The sequence below is a fragment of the Pseudopipra pipra genome, chromosome 25 (assembly GCF_036250125.1).
Source record: "Pseudopipra pipra isolate bDixPip1 chromosome 25, bDixPip1.hap1, whole genome shotgun sequence".
In the NCBI taxonomy this organism is placed as follows: domain Eukaryota; kingdom Metazoa; phylum Chordata; class Aves; order Passeriformes; family Pipridae; genus Pseudopipra; species Pseudopipra pipra.
This window is the reverse complement of record NC_087573.1, coordinates 4,850,387-4,878,287: the sequence shown is the minus strand read 5'-3', so window position 1 is coordinate 4,878,287 and position 27,901 is coordinate 4,850,387. Positions and strand designations below refer to the sequence as shown.

The 27,901-nt window shown below is 46.9% G+C and overlaps 2 protein-coding genes across 3 annotated transcripts; both read left to right on the top strand.

The window, feature by feature from the left end:
* Window positions 1–204: 204 nt before the first annotated feature.
* On the top strand, window positions 205–14,524 carry LOC135402569 (E3 ubiquitin-protein ligase RBBP6-like). Of its 2 annotated transcripts, none has more exons than XM_064635874.1 (11): window positions 205–477; window positions 2,149–2,248; window positions 3,935–3,971; window positions 5,210–5,254; window positions 7,011–7,099; window positions 7,216–7,312; window positions 8,691–8,830; window positions 9,695–9,873; window positions 11,742–11,845; window positions 12,281–12,321; window positions 14,209–14,524. In XM_064635874.1, exons 1-11 carry the CDS (start codon window positions 312–314, stop codon window positions 14,435–14,437), a joined length of 1,227 nt encoding a protein of 408 aa, XP_064491944.1. In that variant the 5' UTR covers window positions 205–311; the 3' UTR covers window positions 14,438–14,524. The 2 variants fall into 2 exon arrangements, with proteins under 2 accessions (XP_064491944.1, XP_064491943.1); XM_064635873.1 differs by having other exon boundaries at window positions 8,688–8,830.
* An 8,201-nt stretch (window positions 14,525–22,725) lies between these two features.
* LOC135402445 (1-acylglycerol-3-phosphate O-acyltransferase PNPLA3-like) lies at window positions 22,726–25,096 on the top strand. Its single transcript, XM_064635631.1, has 4 exons — window positions 22,726–22,729; window positions 23,262–23,482; window positions 24,160–24,225; window positions 24,694–25,096. The coding sequence occupies exons 1-4, from the start codon at window positions 22,726–22,728 to the stop codon at window positions 24,964–24,966; spliced, it is 564 nt and encodes a 187-aa protein (XP_064491701.1). The 3' UTR covers window positions 24,967–25,096.
* Window positions 25,097–27,901: the final 2,805 nt, after the last annotated feature.

The window sequence follows — 27,901 nt, the reverse complement described above, 5'->3', positions numbered from 1 at the left end:
GAAGTGTCCAAGGCCAGGTTGGATGGGGCTTGGAGCAACCTGGGCTAGTGGAAGGTGTCCCTCCCATGGCAGGGGGTGGATCTGGGTGATCTGTAAGGTCCCCTCTCACCCACACCATTCTGGCACTCCATGCCTCTATGATTTTTCCATAGTGCCCTTGGTCACGTGAGGTCACAGTGTGGGGTGGGGGGTGTTCTCCTGTGCCCTGGGTTGTGTCCCAAAACTCCCTCGGTGGAACACTGAGGCAGTGCCCCAGTGCCCCCAGGGAGGGTCACCCCTGGCTGTGTGTGTGTGTGTGTGGCTGCAGGGCCATGTCACACGTCCACTACAAGTTCTCCTCCCTGCTGAGCTCGGACGTGGTCACCTTCCCCGGCCCCAGCATCGCCCTGGGCGAGCTCAAGCACCGCATCATGGCCTGCAAGAGGCTGAAGGAGGCCAACAGTGACCTGCAGATCCTCAATGCCCAGACCAATGAAGGTACCTGGGGGTGGTGGGCACGTGTCTGGTCCCCACACAGTCACCCTGGGGCCCATCCAGCCTGGGGGGTGTGTGACACTGGGAGTGCAAGTGACTCCAGGGATTGAGCAGGGTGGTAAACCCAAACATGGGGTTCAGAGAATCATGGAATCAGCTGAGCTGGAAGGGACCTCTGAGATCATCAAGTCCAACCCTTGATCCACTACTGCCGTGGTTCCCAGCCCATGGCACTGATGCCACATCCAGTCTCAGCTTAAAAACCTCCAGGGATGGAGAATCCACCACTTCCCTGGGCAGCCCATTCCAATGGCTGATTACCCTCTGGAAAGAATTTCTTCCTACTATCTAACTTAAACCTCCCCTGGCACAGCTTAAGACCATTCTCTCTTGTCTTACTCTTACCTGCCTGGGAGAAGAGACCAACCCCCACCGTGCACATTGATGTGCAACAGAGTGATGATAAATTTTTTTGTTTTCCGGAATTTCTCAAGGTAAAATGATGATGAAATGTGGGAGGATATTTCAGCACGGAGAAGGCTGTGGGGACACATCAAAGCAGTCACCCAGTATCTCAAGAGGGCATATTAAAAGCAGGGTTTTCCCATCTCAGGTTTTATAGGCTACTCTGTCATGGCAAACAACTTTACTGCAATAGTTATAACAGCTGGGATTGTTTCCAGATGAAGTGGTGTGTTACAATAATGGTGTGTTACAATAATGGTTGATGTTCAGAACTGGTTTTTTATTTGGATTCTGTGGGATCTGATGAGTTTGACATTTCTAAACTGATTGCCAGGAGGGGCAGAGGGAGAGGCACTTGTTAATACAGCCAGATAGTGACAGGACAAGGGGCAATGGTTTTAAACTCACAGAGGACAGGGTTAGATGGGATATTGGGAAGGAATTCTTCCCTGGGAGGGTGGGGAGGCCCTGGCACAGGCTGCCCAGAGAAGCTGTGGCTGCCCCATCCCTGGAAGTGTCCAAGGCCAGGTTGGATTTGAAGCAACCTGGGCTAGTGGAAGCTGTCCCTGCCCATGGCTGGGGGGAGGAACGAGATGATCTTTAAGATCCCTTTTGACCCAAAGCATTCTGTGATTCTGTGTTTCTATGACATTAAAGCAAACTGGGCAGATTTCTCTGAATCTGGCAGAGAAAGCTGAAAGCAATGGGAATGAACAGCTGTGGTCTGTCAGTCCCGAGCACCAGCAGTGCAGGTGAACTGCTAAAGCCATGAAAGAGATGATGCAGAGGTTTCAGACTTTAGCCATGTGCCTGTTTGGTTGCAGATAAGCTAATCTGACTTTAGGGAGGCTGCTGTGGCTCGCTCTTCTCCAAAGATCTGCTGGGTCTGTAGCCTAGCAGAAGCAAAAGCAACTCAAGCCAGATCAGGAAAGAACCTCCTGAATTAGCAACTGTCCTTTAGTGACCTTGGAGAGCATTTTGCTGTTGGCATTCAAACTATTTAAAAAAAAAAAAAAAAGAGAAAGATTTTGTTACTTTGGTTTGATTATCAAACCTGAAGATTTCTTCAAAGGTTCTGTTTGTGTGTTTAGACAATCAAAGCACGATGTTGCATCTAAAATTTAGCTTTCAGATCCCTAAAGGGATATTAATACCCATTCCCATGAATATCCACTCTCATGGGGTTTTTTTCTTGTGGTTTTTTTTGAGAATACACCGATGCCAATGCCCTGATCCTGAAGAATTCCTCAGTGATCGTGAGGAGAGTCCCTGCTGGAGCAGGCACAGCTGCCAGCAGAGCAGAAGCTAAGTGAGTACCCACGAAGCACTGGATCCCTTGTGAGGGGTGTCGGTGTGTGAGCTTTTTAAATGGATGATTCAGACTGTACATGTTAAAGCTGCAGTTATTTTGTGTTGTTATGCAGTAGATTTTAATGTATCTACCCCAAAGGTAGCAGATTTTTTGGCCTGCTGGGACATGGAGTTCACACTCCAGCAATGGTGACTTTTAAGATGATTCCATTGGGTTTGTTCTTGGGGTTGATTTTGCTGAGAGCCAAGTCACAGATCCTGTTCCCTCTACATGGAGAGATTCTGTATTCCATGTGAATGCTTTTATTGCTTTTATAGTAAAGAAGGTATGCCTTGTAGGGTAAAGTTTGTTCCCCTTTCAGAAGGATCTGATTATCAGTGTTTGACTCTTTCCTGCACTTGGGGAAGGGACAGACCACCTGCAGGAGGTGTATATATATATGTATATATATATATATATATGTTTATATATATATACCTGCAGGGTATGGCAGGTATTCTCACACCCATACTAGCTGTAGATAAAACACCAAGGGTTGCCAGCTGGTGACCTGTGCAAACAAGGATATTCATCCATAATTAATTCCTTTTAGTTTCCTAAAGCCACTGTTCATTTCAGGCAAGAGAAAAAGAACCATACCCTAAACTGGCTTTTGTGTGAGTGCAATGAAGGAATAGTTAATCCTTTCCAATATTGAAATTCATAAAAACAATTTAGCACGTTACCAAATGTTACAGGTTATCTTTCTGTGTCTGTTTGTCCCTGTTGGGGTTTAGGAATGATATTCTCCAATTTAGTACTCCCACTAACACCCCCTCCCCACTCCAAAACAAAAGGCAAAGATCACAGGTTGAGATAAGAACAATTTACAGGAAAGAGCAGCGAGATAAGAAAATGAACAGCAACAGCAACAATATTAATAACAAAAGGTGTTAGAAAAGTAATGATTCACACAGGAAAAACCCCCAGATAATAGACAATACTGGACACCACGTTTGCTCAGCTGGATGGAACCCCTTCTCCCTGGAATAGAGTCCCTTCTCCCTGCCCTGGCAATGACCTGAGGGGGGACAGAATAACCTCTGGGCCCTGGCCACAGCCCCTCCTGGTTACTGCAAAAAACTACCCCTGTCCTGGCCAAAAGCACGACAGCACCCTGAGCTGATCCCTGTGTTCCAAGTTTTAATTCTGGACAGAGAATCAGAGGTACTGGTTAGAATCACAGATATTCAAATGCAATCCTGACTACAGGATTATTGTTTTCCTCTCTGTGTTCCTTCACACCAGTTCTGGTTCAGCTCCATCAGCACCATCTAAAGTCCATCCTTCTGAAAGGGGTGCCTCTGCCCACAGTGAGGAGATATTATCAGCTGACAGCTTTGCCATGTCTTTCTGGTGCTGATTCTCAATAAATAAAGTGCCCTGAGGAGTTACAGTGTGTCCCAAACAAACAGGACAGCAGCATCCTGGTCCCCACGAAGCGTATCCAAGCAAAACCCCCTGAATTTATGTGTGGCCCTGCCCTGTCATTGCTTCAGTGCCTTCAGGCACTGCCCAGGGACTCTTGATGCCTCAGGGTTGTGCTCACAAATATGGCTTTGGTTTTAGGGTCTGGTTTCACTGCTTTGTGCTGGGTGTGAGTGCTTTACTTTAAGTTCTGATCACCTTTATTTCTTCTTCTAGATGTCAAAAAAATCCAGTGAAGGGAACACCAAAAGCAGTATGTAAACTCACAACCTTTTTCTACACTTAATTCTAAACAATTAATACAAACCCTTGTACTAATTTTCCAAGCCTTGATGTATTTTCCAGTATAGTATATGTTGTAAATGCAGCTGATTTGACTCAGCACAGTTTTTTTTTCAGTAAAACCTGAGCCAAGCCATCATTTGCACCGTTCCCCAAGAGCACTGCAGCTCAGTCCTAACCAGACCTGGGGACTGCATTCCTGCCAGATGCTCCAGTTGGCATCTGGGAGGGATTTTGGTCTATTCTAGTAGTGGTTTTGGGGGCTTGGATGTGTTTTGTAAACCACTTTGATTCAAACAAATTACTCAAGTGTCTATAACTTCTTTTTTTAAATGTTAATGGAAATTGTTTCACAGATGTCAGTCTGGGTTATGTATGGCTGCAATTGAGAAAAAATAGAGGGCCATCTATTCATCATCAGTAAAAAATTGTGTTTGGTCTGATAGCAAGGAGAATAATACTAAATTCTCACACTTCTCAGACCAGTGTGGGTGATATGGCCTGTGGTCTAATAAAAGACATGAAAGCAGTCTCCTCTGGTTTTGCAGGCTACTCTCTCATGGCAAACACCTTCACTGCAGTAGTTTGAGCAGCTGGGGTTTTTTCTAGACGAAGTGGTGTGTTACAGTAATGGTTGATGTTCAGAGCTGGTGTTTTCCTTTGGATTCTGGGGGATCTGGTGAGTTTGGCACCTCTGAACTGATTGCCAGGAGGGCAGAGGTCACATTTCAGGGCTGCTACACCCGTGCCTGATGGTGACAAACAGCTCCACTGTGCTCAGAGAAGCATCTCCACCTGCATTTATAGGTGATGAGGCATTAACTGCGCTGAAAATAAGTTTCCTGTAGTGATGTTTCCTCATCAAATAGACTTCAATGGTCTTTATATCCTTTTTAGCTGAAAATTGACACCTTTCTTACCCCTTCAACTTCTGCACAGTTGTGAGCATTTGACAAGGGTCCCTCCCCGAGATGTTCTGAGCAATAAGTTGATCTCAGGCAGGTTTGTTTCTTTCAGCTTCTTTCCAGGGGCTTTCCTAATCTGTCATGAGCTTGGACTTTGTTTTTGAGGAAACACCCATGGCACTAGGATGGAAAGGCCTTTTTCAGTGGCAGAGGCTGTAGTGCAGACTTTCAGACCACTGTGGGGGTTAACTATTGCCATGTTTTGGTTGCAGAACTTGAATATGTGTTTCATTTTTTTGAACAGATTGCTGACCCTCCTGTACCTCTTCCTCTGGCCCAGCTCGTTGAGGTAGAGATATTATTCTCTAATGCTAAAAGAAAAAATATGTTTGCTTCATAATTTTAAATCTTACACTGTGTTCTATAGCTGGATAACTGCTGTAATGAGAACAAAACTTTATTTTTAGTAATTTTAAGTATTTATTTTAAGTATTTTAAGTTTAAAATGTATGTATGTTTGAGTACTATCCTGGGAGAAGTTCCCAGTTTGGGAAGATAGAAGGGGAGCACCTTATCAGCCCCAACATAATGCTGCAGCATCACTCACCTTCAAGACACAAAGAAGAAGCACTTCAGCAGCTGTTTACTATTTCATTTCATTATTTTTGTGCTGAAAACTAACACAGCAGCAAGTCCTTTCTTCTGATAATAAAGGCTGGAATTCACTTCCTAAAAAAAGAAATCCCTTCCCACTGGTAATGTCTTCCCTCCTCCACTGCAGAAATCACACTATGTACATTGGCCAGAAGGAAAAAATAAAAATCAGTTTGGAAGGCAGCCACCCAAAGAAATTGGTCTTCACTAGTGCTGTCCTTAAAGATGTTGTTGCCTCTGTAAGCTCATGGGAAGTTTTACTCTTGTGATGGTTTGCAGACTGGCTCAGCACGGGGGCAACGTGCTCTAAAACATTTTCTGTTCTATTATTGCTCTGCACCAAATGCCATATTTGAATTTTGGTCTATTCTGGTAGTGGTTTGGGGGGCTTGGATGTGTTTTGTGAACCATTTCGATTCAAACAAATTACTCAAGTGTCTATAACTTCTTTTTTTTAAATGTTAATGGAAATTGTTTCATAGATGTCAGTCTGGGTTATGTTATTTGGAGAAAACACTGTCCATGAAACAACCACAAAATAAACTGTTGGCCCTTCTTGGTTTGTTCTGTGAATAAAAGCAAAGCCCTGAGTGGTTGGGTGCTTGAAGGTCCAAACCACTCATTTACTCCCTTAGGCCCTGCTTGTATCTGGACTAGTGTGTAATAAAATCATTTGAACAAATATAACTTAGAAAAAAAAAATCAGCTGGCTTCAATAATTTGAAGATCTGGTTGTGCAGAGGGTTTCTATCACAAGGTGGATGTGAAAAAGACCATCTTGACTGCAAAAACCTGCAGATTGTGTTTTCTGCAGTTAAATGACTGAACAGGAAGAAGTTGGGGACTGTGCAGTTGGACTGCCTGCAGCACACCATGCTCAGGCTGCTGAAAAGAACCTCTGGCTTGCTGAGCAATTATGAAAAGCTTGTTTCCTTTTAATGCTTCTGTGTCTGAAGCTGAATTTCAGCAAGCAAAACCAGCTGCCCTCCCTCTGCAATGGGGTGTCCTCTTAATGCTGCAAAATGTAAACAATGCTGCTTGCACCCATCTTTCCCAATTCCAAGTGCAGCAGAGACCTTCTTCCAACAGTCTGGAGCTTAAAAATCAGTTTTAAAAATACTGGATAGTACAACTTTTTCAACACATACCTTCAGTCCTCTTGGAAGCAGATTGGGCTGGTTACCCAAGACTTGCTGCCAGGTACAAACAGGGCCCAAGGCTCTCAGTGCTCTTTCCAAGGGGGTTCCCAGGCTCAGAAACATCGTGGGATGGTGCAAGGACTCCCCAGAAGACCCTCAGAACAGCTCTGTTTTATACAAGCAGCTGTTTTCATCCAACCACAGCCAGCACTGGGCTGCTCTTTCCAGGGCTGGGGTGAGTGGGGTCACCTTTGGCTGGGGGGGCTCAAACTTGTTCCTAAGGAGTGTGTCCAACCCTCCCCTGCTGTGCAGAGCCCCAGCCTGGCTGAGACCAACGTTCCTGAAGAGGAGAAGATCAGAGTCATGATGATGCAGTCCTGCTCTTACTACGACCCCAGCAAGTGAGTGTGCATTGTGTCAAACCCGGTCGTCGAGGGCGACGGAGGAATCGTAGAGAGGTTTTGGAAAGGGAGACACGTGCAAGCCTTTTCCTTTTTTCTCCCCCAAAAACCTGCAGTTACCTGAAGGTGCCCTTGGGTCCACTCCCACCACCCATTACTTGCTTCAAATGCGGACAACAAGGTCACTGGAAGAAGAAGTGCCCAAACCCAGGGGTAAGACCAGGGAGAACTTCTGGGCTTAATGCAGTTTTTATAATTCTTTACCTTGGCAATTATGCAACAAACACACTAGAACAGACCATGAAGGATTGTTTCTCTTGTGGGGAGGTCAATAATGCTGAGGTGATCCCACCTTGGGGGCAAGAAACTGCAATGCTTTATTGGACTTAAAGTTCATATTTAAAGGGTTTAGGGTCTGCGTATTCAGCAGAGGGTTGTAACTATTACAGTTGGTACAAATAGGGGTTTTCAGGGGGTGACGTAAGGGGAAAACCCAGGTTAATAAATCTGGGGTTTTACACATACATCATAGGGGAAAACCCATTTTATCTCGGGGGAATTACAGGGGGAAAAAAGGTATTTGAGTTTACAGAATGCAAGGATTAAGGGAACACAAAGGGAGAGAGAAAGCACAAAAGGTCTTCTGCACAGGTTTGGTGAGATCAAGGTGCTGACTCCCTGGCTTGGGCAGGGCATGTGATAACATCATGCAAAGAGTTTCCTCACATTCTGCTGGAGAAGGCAGGAAAAATCCACAGGGATGAGGTCAATGAAGAGGGGTTTTCCCAGCTTCTGTAGCCCATGGCTTTTTGCAAAGATCCCTCAAATCTCTCTCTGCAGATATTATATTTTGGGATCCAACACTCTTGGGGTGAAATACAAAGGTTATGTGCCAATGTTGTAACACTCTTCAAAATCCAAGGGAGACCTGAAGTTATCAATGCAAAATTTCCTTTTTCCTAGGTCATAGACATTAAATATGCCTGTAGATCTCTCTCTGTGAGAGACACATACTTCTATATGTTGAAATATATATATATATTTATAAATATTCTGAAAATTTTGATGGTTTAAACTCTTTTCAATGACAATTCATGGTATTTGGTATTCTGTTTAAAAACACAATGTTTCTGTTGACCCCATCTATTGAATATTTGTGTGTTTTCATTGCACAAGGCTCTGGCTGAGTATTCACACCCTTTAATGTTTAAATGTGTGTGCCTGGGGGATGAATTCAGCCTCAGCTGTAGATGGGGAATAGAAGTTTTCCCCAGTGACTGATTCAGAGCCCTGGAGGAGGGGTGGGTTTGTGTCCCTTCTCTGAGCCAGGGGGTATTTCACCTGAAATTAAGTCCAAGGATGTCAACTGAGTTCAAAACACTGCTTCAGCCTCTGGAACATCCTGGCAAATTCATTATATATCCATGATTATTCCCATATTGACTCTGGGAAATCAGTATTTTGATGGAGCAGCCCCTATGTTAGGTAGAAGGAGAGGATTAAAGGTTTTGCCACTTCAAATAGTCATTGAAACATCATTCTAAGTGTGGGTTTTTTAGATCAGCTACGTCTGCATTTCTTTTCTCAGCAGAACAAGAACACTGAGAGTGTTCCCAGGATCAAAAGGAGCTCAGGGATTCCAGCGAGTTTCATGGTGGAGGTGAAGGACCCCAATGCAAAGGGAATAATGATCACCCCCAAGGGAAAATATGCCATACCAATTATTAATGTGTAAGTATGGAATTCATTGCACTGATCCAGAAGGGAACAAGGGGAAACCACGTGGAAACATCTGAGTGCCAATGTCACCACAGTGGCAGCAAAAAGGAGGGAGAAGGACTTTTTATACGGGCAGATAGGGACAGAGCAAGGGACAGTGGTTTTGAACCAACAGAGGGCAGGGTTAGGTGGGATATTGGGAAGGAATTCTTCCCTGGGAGGGTGGGGAGGCCCTGGCACAGGTTGCCCAGAGAAGCTGTGGCTGCCCCATCCCTGGGAGTGTCCAAGGCCAGGTTGGACAGGGCTTGGAGCAGCCTGGGCTGGTGGAAGGTGTCCCTGCCCATGGCAGGGGGAACTAAATGGTCTCCAAGGTCCCTTCCAACACAAAACATTCTATGATTCTCTGATCTGTCATTATGAGTGTGCTTATGCATTTTAAGTCCTTCTGTTTGTCTGTCTTGAATCTCCTTTGGTAGAAGCTTTAACACAAACTTCTTCTATTTATAAAATGTATTTAGCCAGAGACCAGAGCTTTATCATGAGTCTGTAATTTACCCTCTAGCAAAGGGAAGGTGGAATTCATTTCATCTCATTTCTAGCTGTCAAAAAGCTATTTTTCTACTCTGAGCTCATTTTTTAGTTGATGCAATGATGGGAGAGTTTTGCAAAAGGAAAATTGTTTCGCCCTCCCCCTTCTCGTAATAAGGCTACAAAAAAGCAGATTAAACTAAATGCCTGCAGTTTAGGGGGTTAAAGTGGACTGAGAAGAATTCCATCCGTTATTTTACTTTGGTAAAACCCAAAGCATGGAAAAGTTTTCCTTTATACACCTTTACCTTTTTTCTTTTTCCTTCCCCTCTCCCCACCCCCCCTCAGGGAAGCTTATGGCAGAGAAAAGAAGGAAAAGCCTCCCCTTTTACAAGAGGAGCCAACTTCTCCCTCCTCCTCCTCCTCCCCAGCTCCCATTCCAGATAAGCTGTCATGTGTCATTTGTAGAGAGATAATGACTGATGCAGCTGTGATTCCCTGCTGTGGAAGAAGTTACTGTGATAATTGTAAGTGTTAACCCCACATTTGTAAATTCAGAACATCACACCTGATCTTCTGAGAGCAGAAACTGGATGGAACAAAATGACTGTGTTACCAGTTCTAATTAATACCTCAGTCTACCCTGAATAGGAAAGGACTTGTCTCATGCAAAGACAAAAAAAAAAAAAAAAAAAAAAAAAGAAAAGAAAAAAAACAGGAAGCATTTTTCCCTTTGCTGTGTTTAGGTGTGGTATTCCCCAATTTAGTGTTCCCACTGGAACACTCCAAACTTGCTCACTCCCCATCCTCATCCCTCTCCCCCTGCAGCAGGATGGAGAGGAGAACTGGAGGCACAAAAGGTAAAGATCAGGGATTGAGATAAGAACAATTTACTAGGAACAGCAATGAACTAAGAAACAAACAGTAGCAGCAACAATATCAAATAGCAGAGTGTACAAAGCAGGCAGATGATCCCCACGCAGAGCCTGGCACTACCCTGACCACTCTCTGTGCCACTGCCCTGACTGGAAGGGTCCCCCCCCCATCTCTCTGTTGCATAAAATCAAAGAAAAATTCTCTGGACAATTTTAGTATAGAAAGGTAGAGAGCTGGTCTTTAATTGAAGTGCCTTAAGGTGCATAAAATACATTTCTGCACAAGCACACAGGATAGCTTCTACAATTCTATGACACTAACTAATTATCATATCCAATGGGATACACCCATCCCAAAAATTGTTCATCCCCCAGGACCTTCCTCAGGCACTCCCTCAGGCCCACATCCCTGAATTGGGTGGGTGGTCTTCTACCTTCCTCTACCTTCCTCTATCTTCCTCCATCTTCCTCTTCCTCATGATGTTCTGTCCTGCTTAGAACAATTTCGAGGATTCTGAGCTTTCTGAATAGATTTGACCAAAGTTATATCAATGAATGCACTGGTTATATCTTGCCCTTGTACACTCTCTACAGACTAGATGTCCTTTAGCTTGCTAAAGATCTCTATTTACTGAAATCCTTGACTAGAAACATAAGCAGTATTTTGGAATTTGGTACAAAAGTATTTAGTTAAAAGCTCTGTCCTAAAATTACTAAAAAGTGCTAAAAGCTACATTAAAATCTATATACTTGTGGATCTTGAGGCATCACCTTGTGTATGGTGTGAGGTGGTACAGATTAGCCCCAGGGTCCTGGCCATGCCCCTCCTGGATGTTTTCCAGCCCTTATTCTAAACCATCTGGGTCATGTTGTTTCCATGGTCAGTGGCCATCCCTCCAAGGTGCCTGTGGAGTTCATTGAGCCCGTGGCTGTGGGTTCTACCCATCCCAGATGTCTGCCAGGGCAGGAGGGCAGGCTGATGGTTGTAAAGTGCACCAGGAGCCCATGGCTGGTGTATCTGGGGCAGTCCCTGCTCTTTGTCCATGGGAGGGGACACAGGGGCAGTGTCATTCAGCAGCCAACACACAGTCCAACATCACAGACTGTTCTCTCCCAGAAATCAAGTCCCATTAAGGTTCACATCGTGTCTCCCTGTCCCTCTGCACTGTCAACCCAGTGGACCCAGGTCCTTGAGCAAAACCAATCCCACAGATGGGTTTGCCCTTGGCTGAGACAGGACTGACCCAAACTGTCACTGTGAGACAGGAGAGTGGAGGCACAGCCTCGACACCTTCAGATGCCACCACAGTGAAATGTCAGAACTGTAATTTGTGGCATATTAGAAACTGCTTCCACTGCTGAACACTTAGAGCCTCATGCTCCCAGTTCAACACCATATTGACCCATTTTCAAGTCCATATTCACCCATTAATCTTGTACGTGTTTTTACAATTGGTGAGAACCCCCCAAATTTCTTTTGTTTGGCTAAAACCTGTTTTGATTGCTCTAATTATTCACAGGTATTAGAACAGCATTGCTGGAATCAGAGGGACACACCTCCCCAGTATGCCATCAGACAGGTGTTTCTGCTGATTCTTTAAATGCCAACCAGCTCCTAGGCCAGGTAACAAAGACTTTTATTTAAACTCTTTGCAAGAAAAGCCATTTGTAAAAAGCAGAAAGGGAAATAAATATTTATTTACATCGCCTTTAGCAGGGCTAAATTGAATAAGGCTTAATTTATTTCTCAAACACATTTTCTGCCACTACAGAAGCAGACAGCTCTTTAGACATGGTCTGGCAAACCCAGATCACACTTTTGCTGAACGTGGTCCCCTCACTTCCCAGTCTGGTGTTAACACTTTAAATACAGGTGCTCTGGGTTACCACTCACTGCTAACAGTGTTCTGTGGGATGTGTTCTTACATCTGCCACTGAATTACTTTTGGACTGACAGCAGTTACACCAGCACACAAGCAATTCTCCTCTGGGGAGGCTTTTGTTCATAAGTCTACCAAAGATTCATGGTACCTGTTTGTAAATGTTCTTCTGCCTCTAGGCTGGGAATGACTTCCAAAGTGGCAAACCGACCTGGGAGCTGTAAGTATTCCACAGAAATATTTTGAACTTGTGATTTATAATGAAATAAGTATGCACAGGTAGTTGTGGAGAATAAAAGTGGTCATTAATTTTTAAATGGCTTAACTTGGGTGGGCTTTCACAACGGGGATCTGTGCTTACAGTCAGATTATTTAAAATAAAACTCCAGCATATGACTGAAAAGAGGACTCTGAGCTCTTTTTGGGGAAACCATAAGTACATATAAAAAACAAATATAATTAAAGGATGAGGTGGAAAGCTGCCCTTTTGATTCCTGACTGAAGAAGGCTGAAGAAATTAATTTCCCAATAGAAATCAGTCTCCAACATTCTTTCTTTAACAACTTAATTGATTCTGATTGAGCAAATTACTGGAAAAGTCAAGGCTGTTATTTTACGCCCATTTTGAACACCTTCAATTTAGTCATCTCAAAGAGCCAGGCTGCTTTCTCAGCTGGAGAGGGAGGAGTCTGTTTTATTTACTTAGTCCTTCCTTTTGGTACATTTGCTAGAAATGGATTGTAAGGGTGCATTGTGTTTGTAAAATCTTATAGAGAAATCAAAACAAAACCCAGAATCCATCCCACAGATGGTCTAAAAATTCAGTAAGCAAGAAAATAGCACCTGAGGGACAAGAACAGGCCAAATCCATCCTCCTGAGCCAACAGCACAGGGACTTCTGTGGGAGAATTAAAAGGAGTTTGAGAGCAGATAAGTTAATATCTGCTCAGGTCTGAGGCTGTGGAGTGTGAGGGGCTGGGTGAATCCAGGAGGGCAGAGGAGCCCTGGGCACAGGGGAGTCTCTGGAGCACAGGCAGCCTCCCCCCCAGTCACAAAGCTGAGTGTGAAAAGAGAAGCCTGAGGGAACTGCCAGGGGGAGGATGTGGCAGGCAGGGATGAGGATCTGGAAATGAGGGGAGTCTCGAGGGAATAGGCAGCTGGAGAAAAATGAGAAAATTGAGAACATGAAACGCCACTGTGATACCCCTCCATTCACCCTCCTCTTTAAAATCAGGGCAGAGAGGAACAAACAGGGACACACGTTTGGGGGTTTCTTTAGAAAAGAAAACCTGATGTTTCTTATCTCCCAAAATCCCTTGGGCAGGAGTCTGTATTACAGGTGTCTGTGGGTGGTGCTGTCAGAGCCTCTCCAGAGTCATGGCTCTGAGTCACCTTCCCAGGGGCCAAGTTTAGAAGCTTTCAGAAATGACTTTTCTCCAGTGTGGTCACTGGCCTTGGTCAGAGCAGGGGGCTGTGCCAGAGGTTTCTCAGACATCTGGCCAACAGAACACCCCTCTGTGTCAGCTGCAGTACCAGCATTTGTCATCCTGTACAAACTGACAGATGAGGAGTGAATTTAGGCTGAGGTGGCATTTTAAAACGGAGCTCTGCTCTTCAGGCTGAATCGTGTTTTCTCCGTGGCTGGTACCACACTACAGCCATTCAGACCTGCTCTTTTTGCTTCTTCCTGCAACCAAAACGATTCCAGCTGCATGTAAGTGCAGAGGAGTGCCAGCTGTGTGCATTCTGTACCAGCAGAGGCCAGTGTCACCCTCTTAAATCCATCCACGGCTCTGGCAGTTCAAGTGACACAAGAGAGTGGAGATAACCTGACCTTTCCTGGGTGGGTTTGCACTCACAGAGCAGCAGCTGTTCTACCTCGTCAGCAGAAACTTTTAGGTTACCAAGTTCTTCCAGGGGCAGCAGTCAATGGTGCCATCATTGGCAGCAAGCTGAAACAAGCTTTGACATAACCATATGAGGAGGGGAAAAAAATAAAAACCCAAACCAAATTTGGGTGGAAAACGACAGAGAAGGGTGACTGTTTTGAATTAAGTTCCTTTTTTTTTTGTTTTGCTTTGTTTTGTTTTGTTTCACCCCCACACAGAAAACTCCATTCACGGCCAAGGTCTCCAGGTGTGAGAGATGAGCCTGTGAAAGCAGATTCTGTGATTTTCAAACCCAAAACAAGAAATGGTAAGAGGAAGAGGAAAGCAAAAGTGACTGTACAAAGACAATTCAATCAAACCAGCTCAAGCTTCCCAAGACAAAGAGGACACCGACGTGGAAAACGTCCCCGAATGGAACCTCCTGTGAAGGAGGTGAAGAAGGAGTAGCCAACCTTATGTTCTTAATTCATCTTCCTACTATCCCTTGTAAAGCATTTCTGAACAATAAACAATATAGGCCAGAAAAAACCCTGATTTAGTGTGTTTTTATTTACATGTGCTGTATATCACAAGCCAGGGCAGGTCACTGGCTGCCTTTGACATGGGTTTTCTTTCTCATTCTGTATGCATCAAAAAGCCCAAGAAAATAAGAACAAATCTTGAAAGGTAAAAGTAAAAAGAGGCAATAGTTGTAAAAGAAATAAACCCCAGGAGCTGTGTCACAGGTGAGTTGCAGGAGTCTCTCATGTTGGCATGTCTGATGAAAGAGCAAAAGGTGGCTGGGCTGGGTTGGGCTGGGGCAGAGTTAATGTCCTTCCCAGGGGCTGGCATGGGGCTGTGTTTGGGATTTGTGCTGAACACAGGGATGATAATGGAGATGGTTTTGTTATTGCTGAGCAGTGATCACAGAGAGCCAAGGCCTTTTCTGCTTTTCATACTGGCGAGGGGGCTGGGGGTGCATGGGAGGTTGGGAGGAGACAGAGCCAGGACAGATGGCCCCAACTGACCAAAGGGATATTCCAGCCCACAGGACATCATGCTCAGTGTATGAAGTGGGGGGAAGAAGAACTCGGGGGGTATGTTTGGGGTGATGGTGTTTTTTTCCCAAGTCACCATCGCAGGTGACGGGGCCCTGCTCTCCTGGAGGGGGCTGAACACCTGCCTGCCCATGGGAAGCAGGGAGTGGATTCCTGGGTTTGCTTCGCTTCTGTGTGCTGCCTTTGCTTTCCATGTTAAATTGTCTTTATCTCAACCCATCAGTTTTCCAGCTTTTACCCTTCTGACTCCCCTCTGGTGGGGGAGCGAGTGGCTGTGAGGGGCTTGGGTGCTGCTGGGGCTCACCCAGTTTTTCATCGGCTGAAAAACTCAGGATGCAGAAAGTATGTTCCCTCTCCCTGTTTTCAGGTTTCTCAGTCCTTGAAAAGAGACTTGCAAGCCCTCTGTGGTTTATTTCCCCCTCCAACTCCAAAGCAAGCTCTTTATCCTTTCACCCCGACATTGCTGCCACACAGCTTTGAAAATGGAAGGATTAAGGGTGAACAGAGTATTTTTTAGGAGGGGGGTTGTGAGTGGGGTGTTGAATAGATGAGCTTCTTTTTTCTTCTCTAACAGATTTAGGGGACATTGGCAGGAGAAATCATTTCACTGGCTTCTTTACAGATCACTGCTCAAGCTGACATCACACCTAACTTAGAGAAAATTGTACAAAGGCTTCACCCTTTGCCTTGAACCCCAGAGAAGAAAGGAGTCCATGCCTCTACAACCCTCTAGCTCAGCGAGGTGGTCCCAGGGGTCCTCCTGCACCCCCTCCAAAGGGAACAGCACACATTTGATTCCACTGAAAAAAGTATATCCCCCCCCAGACCCTCTAAAACAGGCCTTGGGTTTGCTGTGCAAACTTGAAATCTTTTAGGAAAGAAATAAAAAGAGCCCCAGGTTTCCGACAATAGCTTTCCTACATTATTTGAAGGAACAGTGGGAATTCTGTGGGAAAATGTGACACCTGGAGAGCTTTTACTTGCTGCAGGGTTCATTGCTCAGCTGCTCATTCTGTAGCATGGTTTGAAGTCTGATTCCTTACTAGATGTCAGTGCTTCCATGTAGGTTTGCTTTACCTCTCTGATCCATAAGGAAAGTGCCAGTTATACTTGTTACAGAGTTTTTGCTGCCAAATGCTTCCCCAGCATCTTAGACCTGAGGCTCAGGTGAGCTGGTGTTTTTTGAGGCATGGATCTGCACAGACGTATAAATTCTCCAATAATGCAAATATTAATACCTAGAAATGTTTAATGCAAAGCAGATAAGTCCAAGTGAAGAACTGGGGGGTGTAGTCCTGACTGTACTTTGTCTATGAGTATTAAGTTCTCTTTCTGGGTGCATTTTATGATGAGATGACCAAGTTTCAGTGATTTTTTTTTTCCACCAAGTTTCGGTGATTTTTTTTTCCTGAGGACACATCCTTGTTTTTCCACACAAGCACGTGTCCTCAGAAACGCTTGATTTTCTCAGAGGCACTTCACTCACATTCAGCAACTGGGAATCCCAAACATAACAATCCTTTCTCTCATGTGCTGGTGCTCTGCCAGGCGTTCAAGCCCAGTGAGTGTTTGTGTCAGTGGGTGGGGAGAACTCGCGTGTTTCTGAAAGGTTTCTGCGGGACACAGGAACGTAAGTGATGGTGTTATGTCTGACTTCTTAAAAATTGTGTTTGACGTGTCATAATAACACACAAAAAGCGCTTGGCTTTTACCTGTGCCCTTCCAGTTCTCGCCAAACCACCACAGGGTGGCGGTGGGGACTCGCAAAAGGAGTCAGTGTACGAGGACCAAACCCGCCAAAGGGCAGATCCAAGCGGAAAGCATCACTACCATCCTGGAAGAAACTACGTCAGGACAGAAAGGTTTGCCTGACCTTCCCCTTTCGTGTGCAAACTCTTATTTGCACCACACTCGAGAGGCAGCACGGACTCCTTTCCAGTTATATGTACTAATAAATTTGTTCACTCTCGCAGAATCCAGCTACATAATTGAAAACATCCCACAAAACCAGAGCTCACTGAAGTGCCTCGTTGTTCACACCTGGGGCCGCCCCACCTGGGAGGTGACTCCCCTCAGTGCTCCCAGTGCCCTCCCACTGCTCCCAGTGTCACTCCAATAATTCCATGATTCCACCTCTTCCTGGGGCTTTTCTCTTTCCACAGTGTGCCGTGGGGCTGCTGACAGTGAATCCCACAGCCAGGAGCACTGCAAAGCTCCTCAGTGGTGTGGGATAATGAAGAGCTCAGAAAGGCTGAGTGTGACTCTGGCTGCCTTCTGATGGGGAACTGCTCTGCTCTTCCCAGTCTTCTCCACTACCTGAGAAGAGGGAATGATGTAACTTTGCTCTAATACCACCTAAAATCTTTGAATGGGGTTATGAGCAACCTGGGCTAGTGGAAGGTGTCCCTGCTCATGGCAGGGGGTGGAATGAGATGAGCTTTAAGGTCCCTCCCAACCCAAACCATTCTGAGATTCTATAATCTACTACTTACTGCTATAACAGGGTGATCCTAAGGCTCTGGTAAGGGTAAAGAGTTTCCTCTAGCCTGAAATCATAGAATCATAGAATCAGCTGGGTTGGAAGGGACCTCAGGGATCATCAAGTCCAACCCTTGGTCCAACCCTTGATCCAACCCCGCTGTGGTTCCCAGCCCATGGCACTGATGCCACATCCAGTCTCTTCTTAAAAACCTCCAGGGATGGAGAATCCACCACTTCCCTGGGCAGCCCATTCCAATGGCTGAGCACCCTCTCTGGAAAGAAATTCTTTCTCATATCCAACCTAAACCTCCCCTGGCACAACTTGAGACCATGTCTTGCTGATGGTTGCCTGGGAAAAGAGACCAACCCCCCCCTGGCTCCCCCCTCCTGTCAGGGAGTTGCAGAGAGTGAGGAGGTCTCCCCTGAGCCTCCTCTTCTCCAGGCTGAACAGCCCCAGCTCCCTCAGCCTCTCCTCACAGCACTTGTGCTCCAGTCCCTTCCCCAGCCTTGTTGCTCTCCTCTGGACCTGCTCCAGGACCTCAATGTCCTTCCTGAGCTGAGGGCCCAGAACTGGACCCAGCACTCCAGGGGTGAAGCAGTGCCTGCCCTAACTCCTTCAGCCTGGAGGTGGGGATCTGCTCAGACATCTCGTCCTCACAGCCCCGGGGGTGCAGGTGTCAGCAGGAAAGTCTCTTCAACAGAGAGACCTGGTCTTGTCTGCAAGCACCACCTTCTCCCTCCTCCTTAGGGCACGGGTGAAGTCACTGTTTCATCACCATCAGGGCAGCCCACGTGGCTGCAGTGGGCACTGACATCATGTCATGTGCCTGGGTGAGATGTTTGTCATGAGAACAGGGAAAAGGTTTCTCTAATTAATGCTAATTGTAGTACAGACCGGAGGTTTGTGTGCCACGTTCCTGTTAGAAGGAAAGCCAGGGATGCTGGGGCACTGGGAGCTGCCAAATTTAGAGAAATACCAGTTTAAAAGGCGAGGTCCAGGGTGGAACATTAATGCTTTTTTCTTTCCTACTCGGAATAAAGGTTGTCAGTGAAATCAGCGGCAAAAATGTTGATTGTGGTGTCAACCCTTAAAATCGGTGTTCTGGGAGGAGGGCAGGCAGATGGGAATGTGCTCTCTGGGCCAGTGTCAGCAAGTCCAGAGCACTGCCAGAGCCACTCCTTTATTCTGCCCCTGTTTCAGTGCACTAAACTGGGGAGGTGCCTTGGAAACTCCTCCATTAATCACTTCACCGACTGGTTAGACACAAATAAAAAGCAGCTGAGCTTCCATGAAGGTGAGAGAGAAACACAAACTGATTTTTGCTAAGATTAGGATCTTCCAAGAGAAGATTTCAACCCCAAAATATAACTGCTATTTCGGATTTCTACACCTCCTGAATCCTTTGGTTTTCCCCTGCTGTAGGTGTAGAGAATGCTGAGATTCCCTGTTTTGAACCCCAGCATCAGAGGTTGTTTCCAATTATTCACCAAAGCAAGGCACTGAGGGTGCTGGATATCCAGGACACAGGATATGGACAAGGCTGAATCCATTGGTGTTGGGATAGTCTTAAGGCTGAATCCATTGGTGTTGGGATAGTCTTAAGGCTGAATCCATTGGTGTTGGGATAGTCTTGACAAAATAAATGTGAAGCCACAAGAACTTGCAGCCTCTTGTTCCAGGACAAGAGGAAATGGCTCTTTTGGACCTTTTCAACTGTCCTGGGGCTTTTAGATCAGTGTTGGGCACTGCTGCAAGTATGGCTGGATCGGGAAATTTTGGGGGAGGACTCATTGTACAGTTTGGATGAGCTCAGCCCCTCCTGCCCCTCCCTTTTGCCCTGAACATCTCACTCAGCTAAAAGCTTCCTCAGCCAGGGAGATGCATTTAGGGCAGCCAGGCAATGCTGTCTAAGGGGGATGAATCTGTGTGTGAGTGCAAAAACCATTCAGGGCGTGGCTTTTCCTTTATTCTCCATTGCAGGAGTTGATATTTCTGGACATGCAGTGGTCTGTGTGAGCAGCAGCTCCCTCCAGATCCCAGCTGGTTAATCCTGCCAGCACAGCAGCACCAGCTCATCCAATGAGTTCACGTGCCAGTGCTTCAGGCCTGAGACCTGCACCTCTGATTCTGAGGTGATTCATTGCCCCACAGAAACGAATTCCTCAAAGTCTTTTTCTTGAAAGGACTTGCACCTCAGAGTCTGTGTATGGGTTAGGAACACACTGGATTCCCAGACCAAGGTAGCCCTGAGGTCACATCTTTGTCACTGCAGACCTGTGAAAGAATGGTCTGATCTGGTGTCAGCTCAATGCTCAAATATTCCACCTTGGGGAGGCAAGAGAACCTCTTGGCATCTGCCAGCCTGTTCCTGCTGTGTCCTGGCTGTGCAGCTGGGGCAGCTCCTGGATCATTTTAATGCTGTTGGGGTATTGCCCTGTGTTCTCAGGCACATGGATTCCTTTGTTTCTCTTGGCTAATGGAGCTTCAAACTGGCCCACCCTGGATGCTCTGTTTGCTCAAGGCCAAGCTTGGCTTTGTCCCCAAAGCTGGGATGAAGAGAGGAGGGACAGATGAGCAGGGTCCCTCAGTTTGGAGTGGCTTCTGACACAGGGATGGAGACATGACAAGTGCCAAAGGGCATGGGGGCATTTGGCCTGGTAAAACAACACACCTAAAACCCAGGGCATCCCTTAGGGACACACACCATCTGTGTCCCATCCTGGGGCAGAGCAGAGAGGGGCCGAGAAACAGCTTCTGCATTTCCACAGCAGGATTTCCCCATCACTGTTTATGCCACCTGGGCCACTCCTATTCAGACCACCTGGATTTCTCCCACATTTCAAGCCCCACCTTGGAGGTCTGGGTACCTCACTCTGACACAAAGCTCACCCAGGGCTGTGTAATAGGTTTACAGGTCAATTTTTTTTCTAACTCCTTGCCCCTCCATGAGGAGCAGTCCAAGGGTTTGAAAGCCAGGGAGACGTGGCAGCACCTGCTAGGAGGGAATAAGCAGGTGGAGGCTTTTCCTAAGCACTTTGTACCTAGTGCTCAGATAAACACCATTTACTTCTTGCTGCTGCAAGACTGGGCAAGGAGGTAAAACACACGGATTTACAAACTATCTCAATAGTACAGACATGCAATTAGGAGTCAAACGTGGCCTGTGTGGCCTGATCCGTGGGTTTGGTTTGGGATTGCAGTGACAGAGCTGCCCAGCTGTGTTTGGAAAGCAGTGCAATAACGAGTCACAATTCTGGCTCCCTGCTCGTGCTGCTGACTTAGGGCAGGAGGGATTGAACCCAAGGCTGGAAGCAGGGGGAATGCTGGTGGTTCTGCACACATCTGCTTCTGGTTTTTTTAACCCAGGTCATGGAGTTGGGCATCGAAGTTTTCCTTAAGCTCAGGAGCTTTGTGTGCCTTACCACGAAGTAAGTGGGTTTCAAGTGCCACATCCCTCTTGCACCCCATAAGCAGCTCAGAGCAGCTTCTGGGATCAACCCTCTCACTGCAGTTAATTCTTAAGTGCTCCTTGCACTAAAGAGTAGATGGAAAATTATTTGCAGTGCATTTGTGCTCTTCACTAGTCATGGAATATATTTATTCCTCGCTTGACTCTTCAGTTTTACTTTGCTCTTTTCCCCCTGCAGCTCAGCAGTGGGATCTGCAATGGGCCCTCAGGGTGTGTGCAGGGAGCTTAGTGGCTCCTGGGTGGAGCTTGGTGGTGACAGACACTGCTCCCGGGGGGAATTTGGGCTGGATTAACACCGGGGAAGGGTTTGGGGGTTAGTGGAGACCACAGCCCAGCTGCTTTGTCACCCCCAGGGGTATTTTGCAGCTCCTTTGCATAGATCAGGGCAGTAGCGAGCCACCAAACTCCTCCAGCGCTGCCTCAAAACACAGCAAGGGGGAAAAAAGCATCTCCAAAGTGGTTTTGGAAGCCTTTTTGCCTGAGGATATTGGGTAGATTTTCCAGAGAAATATGTCCAAGTTGTTGTTGATGTTGTTGGTTGTGTTGTCCAGTTGCCTCTGACCTTGCCCAGCTCAGAGCTGGTTTTCCCTGTAGGAGTTTCCCCATGTCTCTCCAGGGTGCAGGGCTAAGAAGGCTTTGCATTTTGGGGTGGATAATCAGTAAATCACTGGGTTTGCCAGACTTTTCCCCCCCTCCTCTTTACTTCTTTACGAACCTGCTGCTCCACTGAAACCTCGGCCATTTAGGAGGCAGGTGAAGCCACGAGTTGTTACCTGGACTCTGTATTTTTACCCTTTATTTAAGCAAACTTGGACCCTGAAATTGTGAAACGAGGAAAACAACCTGGGTTGTGATTTTTTTTAGTAATCCAACCACCCTTTCCACTCCCTGGGATGGGGTTTGGTAACGTGTTACAAATGGGGCAAGAGAGCTTTGGGGAGCATCTTGCAAGACTCACACCAGGAAATATTTGTTGATTCCTACCTCCCAAGAGGCTGGAATTTCGTGCTGGTACCCTGGGGTACCACTGGAGGAGTTTCACTACTTGGGGAAGCAGCTTTTTCCCTCCTGAGGAATCATTTCTGGGGCCCCCCTGAGCTGCTTCCCCAACACATCAGCGTGACGTGTCCCCACGCCCCGGGGCTGCCCAGCAGCTCAGTGCTCACCTCAGGCACCCTGCAATGTAATAATCTGATTTTAATGGGTGGCCTTAGGCATTAAGACATCACACCATCCACTTCTGCCCACTGCTGCTGTTTCACTGGACGTTTGGCTCAGAGATTTATGACAAACAGAGGGATATAAGACAGTGGGACACAGCTAAGGGTTGGCTGCCTCTGGAAAACCCTCTGGAGGTGTTGGGCAGCTGCTCTCTCGTGGCTGCAGTGCTTGGTGTTTGCAGAGATGATGAGGATAAGTGGAAAAGAGGGAAGACCTTACTCTATATTCTTTAGAGGCTGCAGTTTCTTGATTATATACGAAGCTGGAGTGTTGTCTGCTCTGCTGGAATTGTCTCCTGACATACTGAAATCTGCATCCAGGATCTATGGATCATCTTCAGGATCAATTGTAGCTACAGCTGGATTGTGTGGGTCTGATATAGGTAAGAGCTGTGCACTTCTGTCCATTCTGAGCCTAAAGAGATCAAATATCTTGGAATTTGGGAGTTGCAAAAGGGGTTTTTTTAATTAATCAGTGATTAATTACTCAGAATTTTGCTTTATTGACTTCTGGAAGAGTGGAAAACATGAGTAAACTGACCAGCAGAAAGAAAACAGATTAGATATAACTATTAAATGTCATGCATCTTATTAATTTGAATTAATAGTAAGCATGTCTAATATAAGAAACAGAAGTTCTCTCCTTAATAAGTCATTTGGGCTTGCTGGTAGATTTCCAAAACACAGAGGGGAAAGAAAATACATTAGGGGGGAACACAGATTCAAGAGCCAACAGGAGGAAAAGTTTTACAAAGGCTTCTTGTCAGTTTTCTCCCACATCTCCAAAAATTTTTAAGACGCCTTGTGGAGAAAATCAAGAGAAATGGGATAAGAAAACAAGATACTTCTGTTTCCTGCAATTTTGAAAGTCCTTGGAAAATTTGGGTCCACTCATGAGAGGCTTAGCCCTAATGAAAATAATGGCTCTGTGTGAGCATTTCACAAGGTGGTAAAATGCCCCCTTCCCAGGTGGAAGTGCAGCTCAGCAAGCACATAAATAATACATAATAGTCTGTGACTAATCATGTAAGGGATGTAGAATGATTGCTCTGCTTTGCTTCAGATGAGTTCAAGAAAACCCTCCTCAGTCGTCTGACAACCTCCCTCTGGGGGCTTGTTCCTGGAAAAAGAGTCCATAAAGTCTTAAGGTATGGCCTGGACAAACACCTGCCTCCCAACGCCCACGAGCTGGTGTCTGGAAAGCTGCACGTTGTCCTCACCCGTCTGCGCGACTGGAAATGTGTGACCGTGTCCGAGTTTGCCTCCAAGGAGGACCTGATCCAGGTAGGAGCAGCCACAGCAAGGGGAGATGTGTGGGATTTCCTGCCTGGCCATGCCCCACAGCACAGAGTCAGGGAATGGGTTGGGTTGGAGGGGACCTTAAAGGTCATCTCATTCCACCCCCTGCCACGGGCAGGGACACCTTCCACCAGCCCAGGTTGCTCCAAGCCCTGTCCAGCCTGGCCTTGGACACTTCCAGGGATGGGGCAGCCACAGCTTCTCTGGGCAACCTGTGCCAGGGCCTCACCACCCTCACTATAAAAAACTTCTTCCTTATTTCTAATCTAAATCTCACCTTTTTAGTTTCAAACCCAACCCTAACCCTTGTCTCATCCCAACAGGCCCTGGGGCCTCGCTGTAACCCACCCCATGATTTCTGCCCTGACCACCCTCTGAATCCAAACAGGGTCACAAGCTGAAATAATACAAACAATCAGCCCTTTTACTTGCTGGCTGAATTATCCTGAGTATGCAGGGAGCAAACTGAGGCATTTCACAGGTTCCCTTCCCACTTCTCCAGCCCTGGTTGTGGATGTCAGACATGGTCTGGTGCCCAGTAGTGGTGCCCAATAACCCAGCTGGGGGTCTCTGTTTTGGCATTTACAGATGAGCCACCATTCCCAAGGGCAACAGGTTTTGTGGCTCTTTGCTCACCTCTGTCCTTCCTGTCTCACCCACAGGCCATACTGTGCAGCTGCTTCATCCCAGGGTATTTTGGACTTTTCCCTCCTAAATTCCGTGGGGTGGTGAGTACCTTGTGGTCTGGAGACCCTGCCCCAGGTCAGGCCAAGGGCCCCTCTAGGCTGTGCTCTTTCTCCAGTGGTGGCATTGAGGATGTTTATACCTGTGTTTGCCACCAAAGTTGCTCAGTGCCATGTTCCCACAGTGTCTACAGAGGGAAGAAGGTGCCCCAAAATCTGACCTTACTGCAAACTGAACTGACCCTCTCACAAAATTGTCCATCCTCCCCCTGTCCCCAGGGTTGGCTCAACTCCTTTCTGCTGCTCTTCCCTCCCAGTTAAAGAGTGCTTTTGTGGCTGGAAGGGAGGAGGTGGTGGGTGTGGACCTGGAGCACACAGAACTGTGCTGCTCCTTGGAAGGGCATCTCTGTACTCCCAGAGCCTCAGCCCAGGTAGGGAAGAAACCCCAAATGGGACACAGCACTGCTCTCCCTGACACCAGGAGGGCCCAGGGCTCCCTGCTGTCCCTCCTAGCGTTACGTGGACGGGGAACTGGCCATGTGGAAAGCTGACTTCGTGTCCCAGAACACCATCACCGTGTCCGCGTTCGCCGGCGAATACGACATCTGCCCCCGGGACGGCGCCGCCGCCTTCCTCAACTTCCAGCTCTCTGACTGCACTTTGCACCTCTCCACGAGGAACCTCTGCCGCTTACAGCACATCTTTCAGCTCCCCAAACGCCAGGTGAGCTGCTCCTACAGGTACCCAGAGCCACGAGCCCCCTTTTCTCTGGCCCAGCTGCCCTGACTGGCACCTCCCCCCTGCAGGTCATGGACCGGTTTTTTGCCTCTGGCTACCAGGACACGGTCTGCTTCTTAAAGAGACTGAGTAAGTGACTGGGAGTGAGGAGCAGGTAGGTTGGAGGCTTCTCTCACAGTTTGGGGTTGCTGACAGAAGGTAAGAGTTGCTGCCAGTGCACCCAGAGGGTCCTGGGCAGAGGGATCCCTGCATCCCTGGCATTATAGGATTATTTGACTCCCAGCCTCTCCTGAAGCTCCCTGGTCACTCTCTGGTGATGTCAGATCTTTTCTCTGCCACAGTGGGCACGGTAGAACTTTCTCCCAGGGAACTCAGGCCCCCAGGACCTGGACAGAAATGCAGACTTATGTGCCCTGTGAGGTGTTTGATAACCCACTGATCACAAAGCAGCAAAGTTTGGTGATCCCTGACCCCCAAACTCAACTCCAATTAACCATGGGGTCACCAGTATCCCTGTTTTCCAGTCAACCCTGGTCATGCCTCACAGTGTTGGAGAACAGGTTGTTGAGGAACAGGCAGTGAGAGCTGGATTCTCTTCCCAACAGTTGATTTCCCTGTAGATTACTTCAAAGGCTTTGAGCTTTCATTCACCAGTGGATCATATGAGAAAGGTGAGGAGACCCTGCACTGGAAGCCAGAACTGAGAGAACTTTGCTCCAGAGCCACAGACCCTGAGGAGGTCACTGAAGAGGATCGAGGGACCACCCAGGCAGAAGATGAAGCCCCACATCACCTTCACCACCCCCAGGAGGGTAAAGAACCAGCACTTCCTTTACCCCACCAGTTTCCATGGGCTAAGGGACACTTGGCCCAGGGCTGTCACTGCCAGAAGGGGTTCTCTGGGACTTTGGAGGCTCCAGAAAAGATGTGAGGACATCAGGAATGGGTAAAAAGGCCCCCCTGGGTGAGGGGTTATTAGTGAGGCTTTATGCTGAACCTGTTTTAGGTGAGGATTAAGGCTTGTAGCTGGCTCAGAAGGGCTCTTTGGAACAGCAGCTCTTTCCATGGAGAAAGCCATTTATTTACTCAGCTTGCAAGGTAATAACAGGTTCTGTCCACACATCCTTTCATTAAGGGTGTCTCAAGGGTTCCAGGGTCAAATCCAGATTTCTCCTTAGTCATTCTGGTTGCAGCCAGAGAAATTCTGAGTGCAAGGAAGGCACTTCAGAGCTGCAGGCAAACCTCTACCTGTATCATTTTTGAGCAACACAGGGCAGGTTTAAATCCAAGACTTGTAGTTTTCTGCAATCCTATGCAAAATAATGCCCTCTCCCATTTCAATTTTGAACAGAAAACCAGTGAATCCTCAGCATTTCAGTTCCCAGTTTGTGTTATTATTACTAGAGAAATACGAAGAAGTATCTGCTGGAATGCAACATTTTTTACAATTTTATTATTTATTTCCTTTTTCTTTTTGAGTCTTTCAACATTTCAGAATTTGTCAGCTTAGGTGAATTGTCACAGCTTTTTCAACATGCTGATTATTTAAAATGTTGCCACATAAATAAAAAGTAAAAAAAAAAAAGACCTGAATATTGTTCTAGGAGGACCACACCAAATGAGGAATATGAAGTGGAAAGAATTGGACTGTTACCCTTCCAGCTCTAAAAACAAAAGCTTGAAAAACATAAAATAAAAGCAAGGAAGATCTTTCCATGGAAAACAAACCAGCTCTAGGCCCACTAAGAAGTGCAGGACACAGTATGAGGCTGTTGCTTCCATGGTTGCATTTTTAAAGGCTCCATCACTCTGAGCCACGTGGAGCTTTTGGAAGCAACACAGTAGGAATGAGGCTTCTTTGGACTCCTGGGCTATCAGGAGTCTCTGTCTCTGGTTTGCAGCTGGGCTGCAACATTTTTCACTGAAATCAGTTTACCTGTGGGAGGAATCAAAACTCCTTTGTTAGGCCAGGGAGCAACCAAGAGGTGAGTCTGGGCTCTCAGTCTCCAGAGGAGAAACACAGGAGGTTTTCCATATCCATGAAGGAAAAGCCCTGATGATCTAGGCCAGGAAAAGGCTGTTTTATTGTTTATCTGTGCAATCTCATTGATGTTGCCAAATCAGCAGGGGGATAAACTTGTGAACAACTTGTACCTGATTTCTTGAGTAAGTCCTGTTTCCAAAGGACACAATCCACAAGGATTTGCTTCTCTATCCACATGCCCAGCAGGACAATTGCACAGGGAGTTGCAGCCTCTTTAGTCCTTGCACTAGAAGCAGAGTCTGGCATAAAGCACCTGCAGCCAACAGCCAGAGCCACAGGCAGGACTGAGCACAGCCTTGGTTTTGTTTGGCTCCATTGCTTGGATCAGATTCTGGGATTCTTCCCTCCCCAGAGCTGGAGGAGCTCCTGCTGCCTTAGGATGCTTCCAAACTCTCATCCCATCCACCTGAGGCTTCACATTTCTGCTGAGTTCAATGGGGCAAACAACAGCACAGTGGTGGGAGGGCAATATTTGAGGGATATCAAAACCTGCTTATCCTGTTGCCCTTTGGACAGCAGGAGGGAGGGAACAGCTCTGCTCAGGTACTTGAATCCAGTTTGTCTCACAGGAACTGCCAGAAGTGTCTGTCAGACAGAACAATGTGGTTTTCCTCCCTTTAGGGCCAGGCCAGCCACAGAAGAGCATTTTTGGCCCCGCTGCTGCCTTTAGCTCCAGTTTATCTTTCAAAGAGAGAATGAGGAACTTGCAGCCCAGCCTGAAGGCAGAGCCTGACCTGCACTGAGGAGCACAAGGATGTGACAGTGACAGTGACATCAGCAGCACAGGCAGGACCAACAGCCCCTTCTATCCCTGCCCCATGACCCACCTTACTGGAGGCATTCCAGAGTGGATCTATCCCGACTGGGTGCAGCTGGGTTTCCAGTCTGCTTCCTTGGGGTGAAACAATGTCCTGCACAAGGTGATTCCAACTGATGCCA